Source organism: Nyctereutes procyonoides, unplaced genomic scaffold, assembly GCF_905146905.1.
Source record: "Nyctereutes procyonoides isolate TBG_1078 unplaced genomic scaffold, NYPRO_anot_genome, whole genome shotgun sequence".
In the NCBI taxonomy this organism is placed as follows: Eukaryota; Metazoa; Chordata; class Mammalia; order Carnivora; family Canidae; genus Nyctereutes; species Nyctereutes procyonoides.
The window spans coordinates 29,085,866-29,099,748 of NW_026575020.1; the positions used below are offsets into that span (position 1 = coordinate 29,085,866).

The following is a 13,883-nucleotide window of genomic DNA, read 5'->3' on the forward strand; positions in this document are numbered from 1 at the left end:
CGTTTAGCCACCCAGGCATCCTTTTTCTATCACTTTTGTTAACAAGGAGGACCTACATCTTTAATGCTAAACTCAGGGGCCATTAGTGACATTGAATTGTATACTGGATGGACAGCTTCCATTTGCTCCTCCGGATTATTCTTCTTTCTCCACCCTGCTCTGTGCTCTGGGAATTGACCAGTATGAATTTACCAATGGGCTATCTTATCCTGTGCCTTCTGGTTGGGCTTAGCTGATGGAGAGCTGCAGCAGAGATTAGAGGCAGGGAAAAGAGTGAGGTTGGAGAATTTATTCCTAAAAATACCAAGTTGTGGTTGCTGCATCCTTACATAAAAGTCACAGCTCCAGCCAAGCAGCTTCCTTTGTATGTCTTTGCACATCTCTCTGTCTCCCTATCTCTCTGTGCTTTGATAGCTGCTTCCTCCCCTTTAGACCTGGGGTATAAAGTCCTTCTTAATATTTCAAAACTGATTTCTGAATGAAAAGTGTGCTTGTTGCCATTGAGATGTCATTGCTTCTAGCTCAGTAGACAGAGCTAAGAAATACATGTAGGTGTATATACACATAACGCATACACATACTTCTCTCTCTACATATCTAAAGTATATCCATCTATATCTATAATCTATCATCTATCTATCTATCTATCATCTATCTATCTATCATCTATCTATCTATCATCTCATCTGTCATCTATCATCTGTCTAATATACCTATCATCTGTCAATCTGCCTATGTACCTGTCTTAGAACCATAAATTTATGCGCATACCTCCAATCCCAGTCCTGTACACAGGGTTCATTCTAGTTCTTCCTCTTTCCATATTTGAAATTCTCTCCTGCAAGAGTAAGAAACTTGGCTCTTATTATCCACAATTGTAGAATATTCATAAAGTAGCTTCAGAATTGCTAACTCATTCCACTGTGGAAAACAAATCATTAACAAGAATAAAATATAATATTTGTGGTTAAATATGGCATTAACCTGAGGGTACAAAGTCAAAATACTATATTTAAGAGCTAATTGGCTTAGTTTTTCTCTTATTTTTTATGTGGTTCTATTATTCATTTGAAATAGGTTTATTTGTTTCTGTTCACATTCTATTTGGGTTGGTTTTATCCTATTTTTTATTTCATATCTATACCTATGACAATACTATATGTGTATCTATATCTATTTATATCTACTTCTATGGAGTGTTTTATAATCTGGTAAAATTATTCCACCCTACTCCTGCTGTATTTGAAATGAATCATATAACTACACTGAAAGGGGTCAGGAAAAGTAGCCTAAGTAATTCTTGGACACAGTATTTTGACTATATATCCTCATATTAAATTAAAAAAGAGACTGTAAATACATATACTCTAGTTATTTATTTGTTTTCCTTAGTGGCATGGGTTAGCAGTTCTGAGACAACCTTGTGCATGTTCTAAGATTGAGCTTTCCTTTTCAGTTCTTTCCTGGAGGAAGGGCAAGGAAAGCCCTGGCTACAGGGATGCTGGTGGGGTGGAGTTGGTGGGGTGCTACTCTAGGCTCTAATCACGTGTGCAGCAGCCATAATCAGATACCAGTGCTGGACCTTCTGGGGGAGGGCAACTGCTGGTAATCCAGGAGCCAGTGGTCAGCAGGGATCTGCGGTGGAGCAGCATGGATGTCCAGAGTCGAGTTTTCTGGAACCCATTACTCTTGGTGCTCCTTAGTCCTCAGAGTCTTCCATTATGTTCCAATATTTGTTCCTCTCTCATCCCTCCACCAAACTTATAGTGACCTTCTCATAAAAACCAAGAAAAAAAAATCTGATAATGACCATGGCTTCATACATTTTCTCCTGCCCCAAGGGACTATTCCCTCCATACAACATATCCTAATTTTAGCAGAGGCCTTTTGTGAATTAATTAAAGAGTGTCATTTCAGATGTCAGGAGATTTTTTGGTTAGATGGGGTTGCTCTCTAGTTCAGCCCAAGAGACAGGCAGTTAATATCTTTTCTTAGAGGAAATCCCAATACTGCTGGACCACATCCTTCCCCCTTCCCAGAAACTGGTCCTGAGGAGATGTAAAGGGTCTAGAACTATTACTGAGCTTCAAACTCCCTCAAGATCCCTAAAGCACTCATACTGAGGCTACCTGGGAAACAAATAAATAGCACAAGTTCCCTTATGGTCCAGAGCTGAGAACCCTAGGATTATACCAGTGATCTTGATGTTAATGACCAAACACCCTCCTGCCTGCAACCCTGCTGCACAGTGACAGTGTCAGAGTTTTCATGTTAATTTCCAATGATGTAGAAGATGGAAGAAGAGGCAGTGGGTCATTGCTGATGGAGGCTGAGACAGACACAGGCAGGAAGGTAAGCTTTACAGCTGGAATGGGACAAGCCACAGTATAGCCCCCATTGAGCAACGACAAACAGACAAAACATGTCCTAAGTGCAGTAAGAACTATGAGGATAAATAAGGCATGCTTGCCATCTCTATAAAGGGTCAATGTCAGGTAGGGAAGAAAAGACCTGAGTGATAATGGAAGTATAACAAAATCTTGACATTTGCACTCTTTGGGAGGAAGGATGATGGTAAGACTTTTCCACCAGAAGACAAGAGATACGCAAGGAAGTTTATGAAAATCACCAAATAAGGGGCACAGAAAATAGATGATGGGGGAGAGCAGACCACAGAAGATCCCTGCAGGCTGGTGCTTCCAGGAATTCTTCACAAATAAGGACAGCAGGTGGGGTTAGAGCCAGTCCCCTGGGCAGGGTATAGGGACTGGTAGGTGAAGCGTTTCCTTTCATGCACAGAAAACCACAGGGTGAATATTTTAGGATAGCTGTGGTTTTCAAACTCTAGCCCCCATGGGAAGACTCAGAAAGTTGGGCACCATCAAAAAGGGTGTCTGTGTCTGACTGAGAATTAGGTGGTCTCAGGTTTGGGTGGGAATAGAGAATTTCTACTCCTCTCTTCCTCTACATCAAGGCAAGCCTATAGTTGGTCATTGCTCCTAGTTGCAGACAATACAAGGTTCTGGACTTCTTTACTGTAGGTCAGTGGATAGAACCCCTCCCCCCACCAACACGTGAATTCAGGGAAACTACCTTTTTGTTTCTCCTCATGACTGTGGGCCTCAATTTTCTGGAGGTAAAATGGAGGAACTTAATTATACATGTTCCAGTGTTTGTGCCTGCATTCACCCAGGCATTGTGTATTTATGAACATCTCTCTGGTGCCAGGCATTATCTTAAGCACAGATGAGAAGACACAGTGGCCCTGACTTCTTGATACTTTCATTTTGGTGGTGAGACTGGATTTAATGAAGTAAGTGTTATAAGTTATAGTGGTGTTAAAATATGAGCAGTGGAGGTTAATATCATAACACCCAGCAAGCTGAAGAAAACTCGGGGATGTTTATGCAGAGTCCTTGTGGATGCACAGGACTTAAATGAAGGAACAGGGGTGGGAGGTGGTGGTGGTGGAGACAGTGTTCCAGGCAGAAGGAATGGCAATAGAGGATATCCAGAGATGAGGACTAGGGGCTGGGGTTGAGGGGAACCTGTGTATCCGAGAAGCTGATAAGTACCATATTTGATGCTGATAGAGCAGGGCCAGTACCAGATTGATGATGGTGGTGTTGAATGGACAAGTCACAGGTAGACCACTGGGGACAGGCAGGCACTGATGGAAGGATCAGGAAGCCCAGGGTGGCATCTGTCTGATCACAGGGAGAGCCCTGGATCAGAATGGGCCAGTTGGCCAGTAGGAAGGTATTTGAGACCAAGTGTCAGCTCTGTCCAGCCCCAGCCTCTCTCCTCCACAGCACAGGACCAGAGCCTGACATGCAGAGTCACAAGATAAAGAGCAATCCAGATTCTGCTACTTAGTGTGTGACCTTGGGGCACCTCGCTCAGCTGTTAGCAAAGTCTGTGGCCTGTGTCTGCAGGGGATTCAGGAGGTTCCCTGGGCAGGGCTGCTAAAAGGACTCACTGAATGGAAGTTCCTTGCCTTCAATGGTCTCTCCACCACCGTTGTCCCCTCGTCAGCAGGGAGGCTGTGGCAGGAACTTGCTTTGCTCAGGTTGCCTGTATAGGAAAGGCTCTTCACTCAGGGTGAGGGTCTGGCCGACCAGCCACGTAACTCACTGAGCTGGGTCCTGCCCTCCTCAGGTAAGGGAACATGGCCCTCAGAGATGGCTGCATCCTGGTGTCCCTGCCCTGCCGGAGATCCAGGCCCTTCTCTCCTTGGCTTCTCAGGGTGACCATCTCCTCTCTGCTCCTGTCTACTGCTTGCTCGGACCTGTGGCAGCGTGGACAGCACAGCCCCTTCTACACAGCTCCTCTCCCCTGCTCTGTCTCTGTACACTCTCCTGCCCTGAGCCTCTAAGCTTTCCAGGATCCTCCCCAGTGACAGGATCTGTCCTTCATGACAATGACCTGTAACTCCTCAAAGGTAACTTTGCTTTCTTCCTCTCTTCCTTTTGTTAATGGGAGGAGCATCAGAATTAGAGGTGCTGTGAAGGGTGCCAGGTTCATCCTTCCTTTATTTTTTTTTAAAGATTCTTATTTATTTATTCATGAGATATACACAGAGAGGGGGAGAGAGGCAGAGACACAGGCAGAGGGAGAAGCAGGCTCCATGCAGGGAACCTGACACGGGACTCAATCCTGGGACTCCAGGATCACGCCCTGGGCTGAAGGCAGGTGCTAAACCGCTGAGCCACCCAGGGATCCCCTTCATCCTTCCTTTAATTCAGGGATCCTATCACCGGTGTCTGGGGGATGCTGTTCAGGGACTGATGATGGGGAGCTCCACCATGACAGAGCAACACACTCCACTTTGCATCAGGTTCCTATTTTACCTTGTGAAGTTGCAAGTCTGTGCACTTAGTACAGTCCAGACATGTTTTTAAAACAGCTTTAATATTAATAATGCATTTCCCTATATTATTACCATGAACATTTAAACCATGTTCTTCAAAACATGATTTATTTTTTTAAAGATTTTATTCATTTATTCATGAGAGACACAGAGAGGGAGGCAGAGACACAGGCAGAGGGAGGAGCAGGCTCCATGCAGGGACCCCGATGCGGGACTGGATTCCTGAACTCCGGGATCACTCCCTGAGCCAAAAGCAGATGCTCAACCGTTGAGCCACCCAGGGATCCCAAAACATGATTTAATGAAGGATAGTTTTTTCCTTCTTCTATGGTGCAGATGCCACCCTCCACTTGCCCCCACACTGCCACTTCCCATACCCTGAGGATACTGTGCTTCCTCTTACCGCAACTCAGATGTCTTCCACCTGGAAGCCCCCCTTACCAATAATGGTGAACCAAATATCCCTTCACTGTGCTGTGTGGCATACCACAAGACCCTCTATCACATCAGTTTGCAAGTGCATATTGAGTTTCCAGCCTGCGTCCACCCCTCTTTGAGGCAAGGAAGACATAGCCATGAACAAGCCAGACAAGGAATTTCATGAAGGGGGAAAAAGACGATGAAAAAGTAAACATATAAACAACGTGACCTTATCATATAAAGAGTACTATGAAGTTAATGAGCATAGCAACATGGTGGAGAGCACACAATGGCATGTGAGAGTGGTTTTTAAAATAAAGATGTCAAGAAAGGATTCTCTGAGGTAAAGAATTTGAGTTGAGATGTAAAAGTTGAGACTCGGTAATTAAATTGGAATTGTGTTATATTTATATTTCAACTTGGGGAGGATTAGAATTTTTATGTTATTAAATTCTTCCCAGCTAAGAACATGGTATGTCTTTCCATTTTTTATATACTGATTGATTTTCTTTGATCAAATTTTATAGTTTTTTTTCCCTATAGGTCTTATGCTTTATTTGTTGCACTTAGGTCTAAGTATCTCAGGGATTTTGTTCTTGTTCCTGTGAATTTTTCCTTATTTCTGTTTCTAGCTTGTCTTTGCTAGAATGGAGAAAATCTATCATCTATATCTTCTCCTACCCAGCCTCCTTTACATCATCTTTCTGAATCCTCAGATGCTGACATTATCCTCGCAGTTACTTCACACTCTCTATTATTTGCTGGCTGACTGGATGCCTTTAGCAGAGCTCCTTTTTTAAAAAAAATTAAAAATTTTTTTGTATATTTTTTATTGGAGTTTGATTTGCCAACATATAACACCCAGTGCTCATCCCATCTAGTGCCCCCCTCAGTGCCCATCACCCAGTCACCCCAACCCCCCCTGCCCGCTTCCCCTTCCACTACCCCTTGTTCGTTTCCCAGAGTTAGAAGTCTCTCATGCTTTGTCACCCTCTCTAATTTTTCCCACTCATTTTCTCTCCTTTCCCCTATAATTCCTTTTACTATTTTTTATATTTCCCGTATGAATGAAACCATATGATTGTCCTTCTCTGATTGACTTACTTCACTCAGCATCATACCCTCCAGTTCTATCCACACTGAAGCAACTGGTGGGTGTGTTAGTCTTCTCTGATGGCTGAGTAATATTCCGTTGTATATAGAGACCACATCTTTTTTATCCATTCATCAGTTAATGGACACCGAGGCTCCTTCCACAGTTTGGCTATTGTGGACATTGCTGCTATAAACATTGGGGTGCAGGTGTCTCAGTCTTTCACTGCATTTGTATCTTAGTGCAATTGCTGGGTCATAGGGTAGCTCTATTTTTAACTCTTTGAGGAACCTCCACACAGTTTTCCAGAGTGGCTGCACCAGTTCACATTCCCACCAGCAGTGCAAGAGGGTTCCCCTTTCTCCACATCCTCTCCAACATTTGTGGTTTCCTGCCTTGTTAATTTTCACCATTCTCACTGGTGTGAGGTGGTATCTCATTGTGGTTTTAATTTGTATTTCCCTGATGGCAAGTGATGCAGAGCATTTTCTCATGTGCATGTTGGCCAGGTCTATGTCTTCCTCTGTGAGATTTCTGTTCATGTCTTTTGCCCATTTCAGGATTGGATTGTTTGTTTCTTGGGTGTTGAGTTTAATGAAGTTCTTTATAGATCTTGGATACTAGCCCTTTATCTGATGTGTCATTTGCAAATATCATTCTGTAGGTTGTCTTTTAGTTTTGTTGACTGTTTCTTTGGCTGTGCAGAAGCTTTTCATCTTGATGAAGTCCCATAGCTCATTTTTGCTTTTGTTTCCCTTGCCTTCATAGATGTATCTTACAAGAAGTTGCTGTGGCCAAGTTCAAAGAAGGGTGTTGCTTGTGTTCTCCTCTAGGATTTTTTTTTTTCTCCTCTAGGATTTTGATGAATTCTTGTCTCACATTTAGATCTTTCATCCATTTTGAGTTTATCTTTGTGTCTGGTTTAAGAGAATGGTCCAGTTTCATTCTTCTGCACATGACTGTCCAATTTTCCCAGCACCATTTATTGAAGAGACTGTCCTTTTTTCAGTGGATATTCTTTCCTGCTTTGTTGAATATTAGTTGACCATAGAGCTGAGGGCCCATTTCTGGGTTCTCTATAACTTTTTATTCCCCCAAAACTTAACTATAACAGCCTGCTGTTGACCAAAAATCTTACTTACGACATAAACACTCAACACATATTTTGTATATGTATCATATGCTATTTTCTTACAATAAAATAATCTAGAGAAAAGAAAATGTTATTAAGAAAATCAGGGGCAGCCTGGGTGGCCCAGCAGTTTAGCGCTGCCTTCAGCCCAGGGCGTGATCCTGGAGCCCTGGGATTGAGTCCCATGTTGGGCTCTCTGCACAGTGCCTGCTTCTCCCTCTGCCTGTCTTTCTCTCTTTCTCTCTCTCTGTCATGAATAAATAAATAAAATCTTAAAGAAAAAGAAAATCATAAGGGGGAGGGGTGCCTGGGTGGCTAAATTGGTTAAGTGTCTGACTCTTTGTTTAGGCTCAAGTCATGGTTTCAGGGTGATAAGATCAAGTCCTGCATGAGGCTCTGGCTCAACAGGGAGTCTGCTTGAGATTCTCTGCCTCTTCTCTTCCCCCTGATTGCTCTCTCTCTCTTTTTCAAAGTAAATAAATAAATCTTAAACAAAAAAGAAAAAAAAATCATAAGGAAAACACATTTACGGTTCTGTGCTATAAAAAAAAAATCTGTGTTAGTGGGTTCGTGCAGCTCAAACTTGTGTTTTTCAAGGGTCAACTATATACACTCCCATTATTTGCCATGCCGTTTGCACTCCCTCCCTGTGGAAGGTTATAGTTGTTTCCCTCCCATGTCTGGTTAGCCATGATACTTGTTTTAACAGTGAAATTGAGTGGACATGATGTGTACCAGTTCCAAGCAAAAGCTGTAAGAACCATTGTGCATTTTTATAAGCTCTTTTTTTCTCTTAAGAATGGCATGTCCCAAATAAGGGCTGTTTCTTCAGACTGAATCCCAGAGTGAAGAAGATGTATGAGGCAGCACTAATCAGAGCTACATACAATTTGCAGTTGACGTGCAATATAAATGAGGAAATAAACCTTTGTTTTTTGTAAGCTATTGTGATTTGAGGATATTTTCTACCACAGATTTACCAAGAGAAAAATGATTAACACAACATTTATTTTTCTTTGTGGACTGTGGTTGGCTTATATTTTTCATCTCTACCAGTATTACTTTTGGTACCTTGTATTCTCCAAAGATTATTCATTTCACCCAGCATTACACACTTACTTGCATGGACTCTAGCTAAGTAGTCTTGTGATTTTTAAATAATTTCTTTTTTCAGTTTATGTCCTCCTTTGTCATTTTTTTTGTTTATTTGTGTCTTTCTCTCCCTGCTTCTTCCCCTTTATTTTTGCTTGATTAGGTTAGCAAGTGACTTATCTCTTATATTGATTTTTTTTCAGTATATACAAATCACATACCACCACAATATATCCAAAGTATACAGTTCAACAGCTTCTTTATATTCTGTATTCATTGAATTGTGCTACAATCACCACAGTAAGTTTACAACATTTTAATCACCCCAAAAGAAACCCTACATTTATTAGCTATCACCCCCCCTTGTCCATCCGTCCAAACCTTAGGCAGCCACCAATCTACTTTCTGTCTCTATAAATTTGACTATTTGGGAAATTTCATGTAAATTGAATTATATAATATGTTGTCCTCTATGTCTGGCTTCTTTCACTTAGCAAAATGTTTTCAAGCTCCACCCATGTTGTAGCATGTATAAGTACTTCATTTCTTTTTATTGCCAAATACTCTTTCATTTTATAGATATGCTATATTTTATTTATCCATTCACCAGTTGGTGGCCATATGGGTCATTTTCAGTTTTTGTCTGAATGAATAATGCTGCTATGAACTTTTGTGTACAAATTTTTGTGTAGAGATATGTTTTTATTAGTCTTGTATAGCTAGGAATGGAATTTCTGGGTCATTATGGGTCAATTCTATGTTTCACCTTTTGAGAAACTACTGTCAGACTGTTTTTCAAAGACACAGAAACATTTTTATCCCCACTAGCAGCATATTTCTCTCCATCCTCAGCATCACTTGTTATCTGTTTGAGTGTGTTTTGGTGTCATATCTAAGAAACTATTGCCTAATCCAAAGTTATGAAGATTTATGCTTATATTTTCTTCTAAGATTGCTATAGTTTTAACTCTTACAGTTACATGTTTGATCCATTTCAAGTTAATTTTGTATGATCTAAGGTAGGGGTCCCATTCATTCTTTTGTAGATAGATACCCCATTGTCCCAGCACTATTTGTTGAAAAAAAACCAAAGAAGTATTTTGTTATTGTTTTGTTTTTACTTTGTTTGTTTTCTGATTTTGGACTCTACTTTTGCTTTAATTTTTTTCCAGTTCATTTATTTTTATTGATCATTTTGCTTCAGATGCTTAATTTGTGTATAATTTACTGTTATTCATATAAGTATTTAAAGCAATGAATTTTCCTTTTAGTACCATGTTAGCAATATTCCATAGACTCTGGTACATAATATTACTATTACTATTTTCTAAGTATTCTGAAATTTAGATTTTATTTCTCTTTTGACCTCAGAATTATTTAATAGAGATATTTGCAACATTTTTTTTCCAGGTTGAAAGGCTATTTTTGTATTTTGGCTTTGTTATTAACATCTACTTTTATTGCAATTTTGTCAGAGATCATTAATCAAATTTCTGCTTTTGGGGATTTTTTGAGGTTTTCTCTGTGGCCTTATGTATTTTTTTTTAATACACTCTCTAGGAACTTGAAAGTAGTATTTATTACTCTTACTGGAACACACTAATATAAATTATATATACACATTTATATAGACATACATATGTATGTACATTATGTATGTCTATATAAATGTGTATACATAAATATTTATATACATATTCATATGCATGTATTCACACACATATCTTATTGTTTCGTATTCTTTCTACTTACTTTTTTTTTAATTTTTTTTTGTTTTTTTATTTATTTATGATAGGCACACAGTGAGAGAGAGAGAGGCAGAGACACAGGCAGAGGGAGAAGCAGGCTCCATACACCGGGAGCCCGACGTGGGATTCGATCCCGGGTCTCCAGGATCGCGCCCTGGGCCAAAGGCAGGCGCCAAACCGCTGCGCCACCCAGGGATCCCCTTACTTACTTTTTAAAAAAGTGTTTTTAAGGATAATTTTTTTTTTAAGTAAACACTACCCCTGACATGGGGCTTGAACTCATGACCCTGAGATCAAGAGTCACATACTCTACTGACCAAGTCGGCCAGGCACCCCTATTCTTATTTACTTTTTAATGACTTGATCTGTCTTGGATGATAGATGTTTATTTAAGTCTGATGTGTCTTTTGAGACTAATAGCCCTGAACCTCTGCTCTCTTTGCACCTGGAGTGACTTCTCTGATTGCTGAATTTTGGGTCTCAGCTTCTCTGTTCTCATCAGGAACCTGATCACTTTCAGAAAAACTCACTTTGTTCTGTTCTTCCACATTTTATGTTTAATGAGGGCAGGTTGTTCTCCTCTAGAGAGGCCCATGACTGTCCAACTGAGCCTGTGAAGGGCAGATTTAATTTGGAGGATTTAATTTGGTTTTAATTTTGGAGGAGATAACAAAACTCACTTAGTGAACACAACTAATATAAATTCTCCAACCTGGTCTTTTTCAGTAACAAAGTTGATTCTTTTTCTCCATATGACTAACTGTCTCTGACTAACCCTCAGTTGGTTCTATACATGGGAAAGGAGCAGAATTTTCATATATTGAGCCTAATTAAGCACTGATAGCTCTTCCTGCTCAAATGGTTTTTGCAGTCCTTAAAATGTACCGATGAAGTTCAATTCTTTACTTTCTATTCCTTATACTCCCAAATTTGACTTTTAGTTCTCTTCCTAGCATTATCTCAGCCTACAATTCCTCCTTCACCTCATATTCGAAATCTTCCCATCTCTGAGCCTATCTAGGGCATTCTCTTGCCTGGCCTTTATTCAAGAGTTTGCCTCAATATGTTGCCCACATCCATTGGGTAAGATTCTGAACTACATTCCTTTTCTGCCTCAGTTTGCTTTGCCTCAGAAGTGTGTGTGTGTGTGTGTGTGTGTGTCCATGCGTGTGTGTACATATGTACATACATCCAACCAGTTTTGGAGATTTTGGAAATTAGATATTATGATTCATTCTTTGTCATTACGGATAACTGAAGAAGAGTTATTGTACGTATCTTTATTAAATAGCTGATTTTTTTAAATTATTTATTTATTTATGACAGTCACAGAGAGAGAGAGAGAGAGAGAGAGGCAGAGACACAGGCAGGGGGAGAAGCAGGCTCCATGCACCGTGAGCCCGACGTGGGATTCGATCCCGGGTCTCCAGGATCGCGCCCTGGGCCAAAGGCAGGCGCTAAACCACTGCGCCACCCAGGGATCCCTAAATAGCTGATTGTTAAATTGATTTCTGGCAGAATGGATAATATGAAAACTATCTTCAAATACTCAGTTTTAGGCATGGTGGATCAGAACAGGTAGTCTGGAGTCTGAGAGTGATTTATGAGAGTTGAATGGGTAAAGAACCCTGAATCAAAATATAGGATTTTAGCTTAGACAGTTATGTCTATCCCATTAGACTGAAAATTCTCAGGAGGTAAGGGTTATCAATATCCTATTTACCTGGCACTCTAACAGGTCCAGAGCTGGTGCTTAGTCTCTGTGGAATGAATGAATGAATGAATGAATGAATGAATGAAAGCTTCTTGCCACCCTAGAGAATATAGCTGAAGAAATAGCAATTACAACTGAAGAAATCTAAGGCAGAAAGGAGTATAGAGAAATAAACCAGGAAAAAAATTACTTTCTCTTAAATTGTATCTCTCACACTTCATAGCACATTAGTTAAGTTTTAGTAAAAATGTACAGTGCACATAGTATGTGATCAACAAATACACTAAGTTCATTCTTCTCTAGAGTTCAGAGAATGGCACATCACATTCATCAATCATATAGAGTAAAGTATGTTTAGAGAGTTTTAATGGATCTCATTTGAGGTCTCTTTCTCAGACTTCTGGGCTCATGGAAGGAGGGAACCAGACCAACAGCTTTGAGTTCCTCCTCTGGGGACTCTCAGAGCAGCCAGAGCAGCAGAATATCCTTTTCCTGCTGTTCCTGTGGATATATGTGATCACTGTGGCTGGAAACCTGCTCATTGTCCTGGCCATTGGTACTGATGCGCATCTCCACACACCTATGTACTTCTTCCTTGCCAGCCTTTCCTGTGCGGACATCCTTTTCACCTCCACCACTGTGCCCAAGGCCTTGGTTAACATCCAGACCCAGAGCAGGTCCATTTCCTACACGGGATGCCTGGTTCAGCTCTACTTCTTCTTGACTTTTGGGGACATGGACATCTTTCTCCTGGCCACAATGGCCTATGACCGCTATGTGGCCATCTGCCACCCTCTCCACTACAAGATGATCATGAGCCGCCGGCGCTGCACCCTCCTGGTTACTGCTTGCTGGATCCTTACGAGTCTTGTTGCCATGACCCACACTTTCCTCATCTTTCGACTTTCTTTTTGCTCTAAGAAAATCATTCCTGACTTCTTCTGTGATCTGGGACCTCTGATGAAGGTGTCTTGCTCTGACACTCAAGTCAATGAGCTTGTGCTCCTCTTCTTGGGGGGAGCAGTCATTTTAATCCCCTTCATTCTCATCCTGGTCTCTTATATGCACATAGTTTCAGCCATCCTCAGAGTCCCCTCCGCCCAGGGAAGGCACAAGGCCTTCTCTACCTGTGGGTCACACCTTGCTGTTGTTGCTCTGTTCTTTGGAACAGTGATCAGGGCTTATCTGTGTCCTTCATCATCTTCCTCCAACTCCATAGAAGAGGATACAGCAGCTGCTGTCATGTACACAGTGGTAACTCCCCTGCTGAACCCCTTCATTTATAGCCTGCGGAACAAAGACATGAAGCGTGCCTTGGGGAGATTTCTCAGAGGCAAAGTCTTCTTTTCACGGGGCCAGTGACTTCTGTAGTGCTACTGCAAGGTGCCCCCCACTCCCTCCAGTGAGGAATTTCACAGAAATTTCTACCTCAGGTTTTTTACTTCTTACTCCCATATATGCTTTATCACCACTCCCTCCTTCATGAGTGATGTTATTGAGGAAAATCAAGATTTTACATCATGTTTTAAAGTTAGTATGTTGGGAGTTGCTTATTTACTCATTTATTTTACTTATAACTTTTCACAAGGAAAAATGCCTTTTGCAACATTTCTAATTCTAAAAGTGTGCAGCCTTTTATGCCAGTTCACTAAAACTCAATTAGTGAGGTCATGGAAAGTGGGTTAATGATAAAAATATTAGCAAATAAGGTCAATATTGGATGGCAAAGAGTTTACAACTTTAAGTATATATGCACACATATACTTTTTTCTTACAAAAATAGGAAATTATATGAACAATGCTTCAAGATCATG

The 13,883-nt window shown here is 40.9% G+C and overlaps 1 protein-coding gene across 1 annotated transcript; it reads left to right on the forward strand.

The window, feature by feature from the left end:
- The first annotated feature begins 12,471 nt into the window (after nt 1–12,471).
- Nucleotides 12,472–13,431, forward strand: LOC129503416 (olfactory receptor 1P1-like). Its single transcript, XM_055315466.1, has one exon. It carries the CDS (start codon nt 12,478–12,480, stop codon nt 13,429–13,431), a length of 954 nt encoding a protein of 317 aa, XP_055171441.1. The 5' UTR covers nt 12,472–12,477.
- Nucleotides 13,432–13,883: the final 452 nt, after the last annotated feature.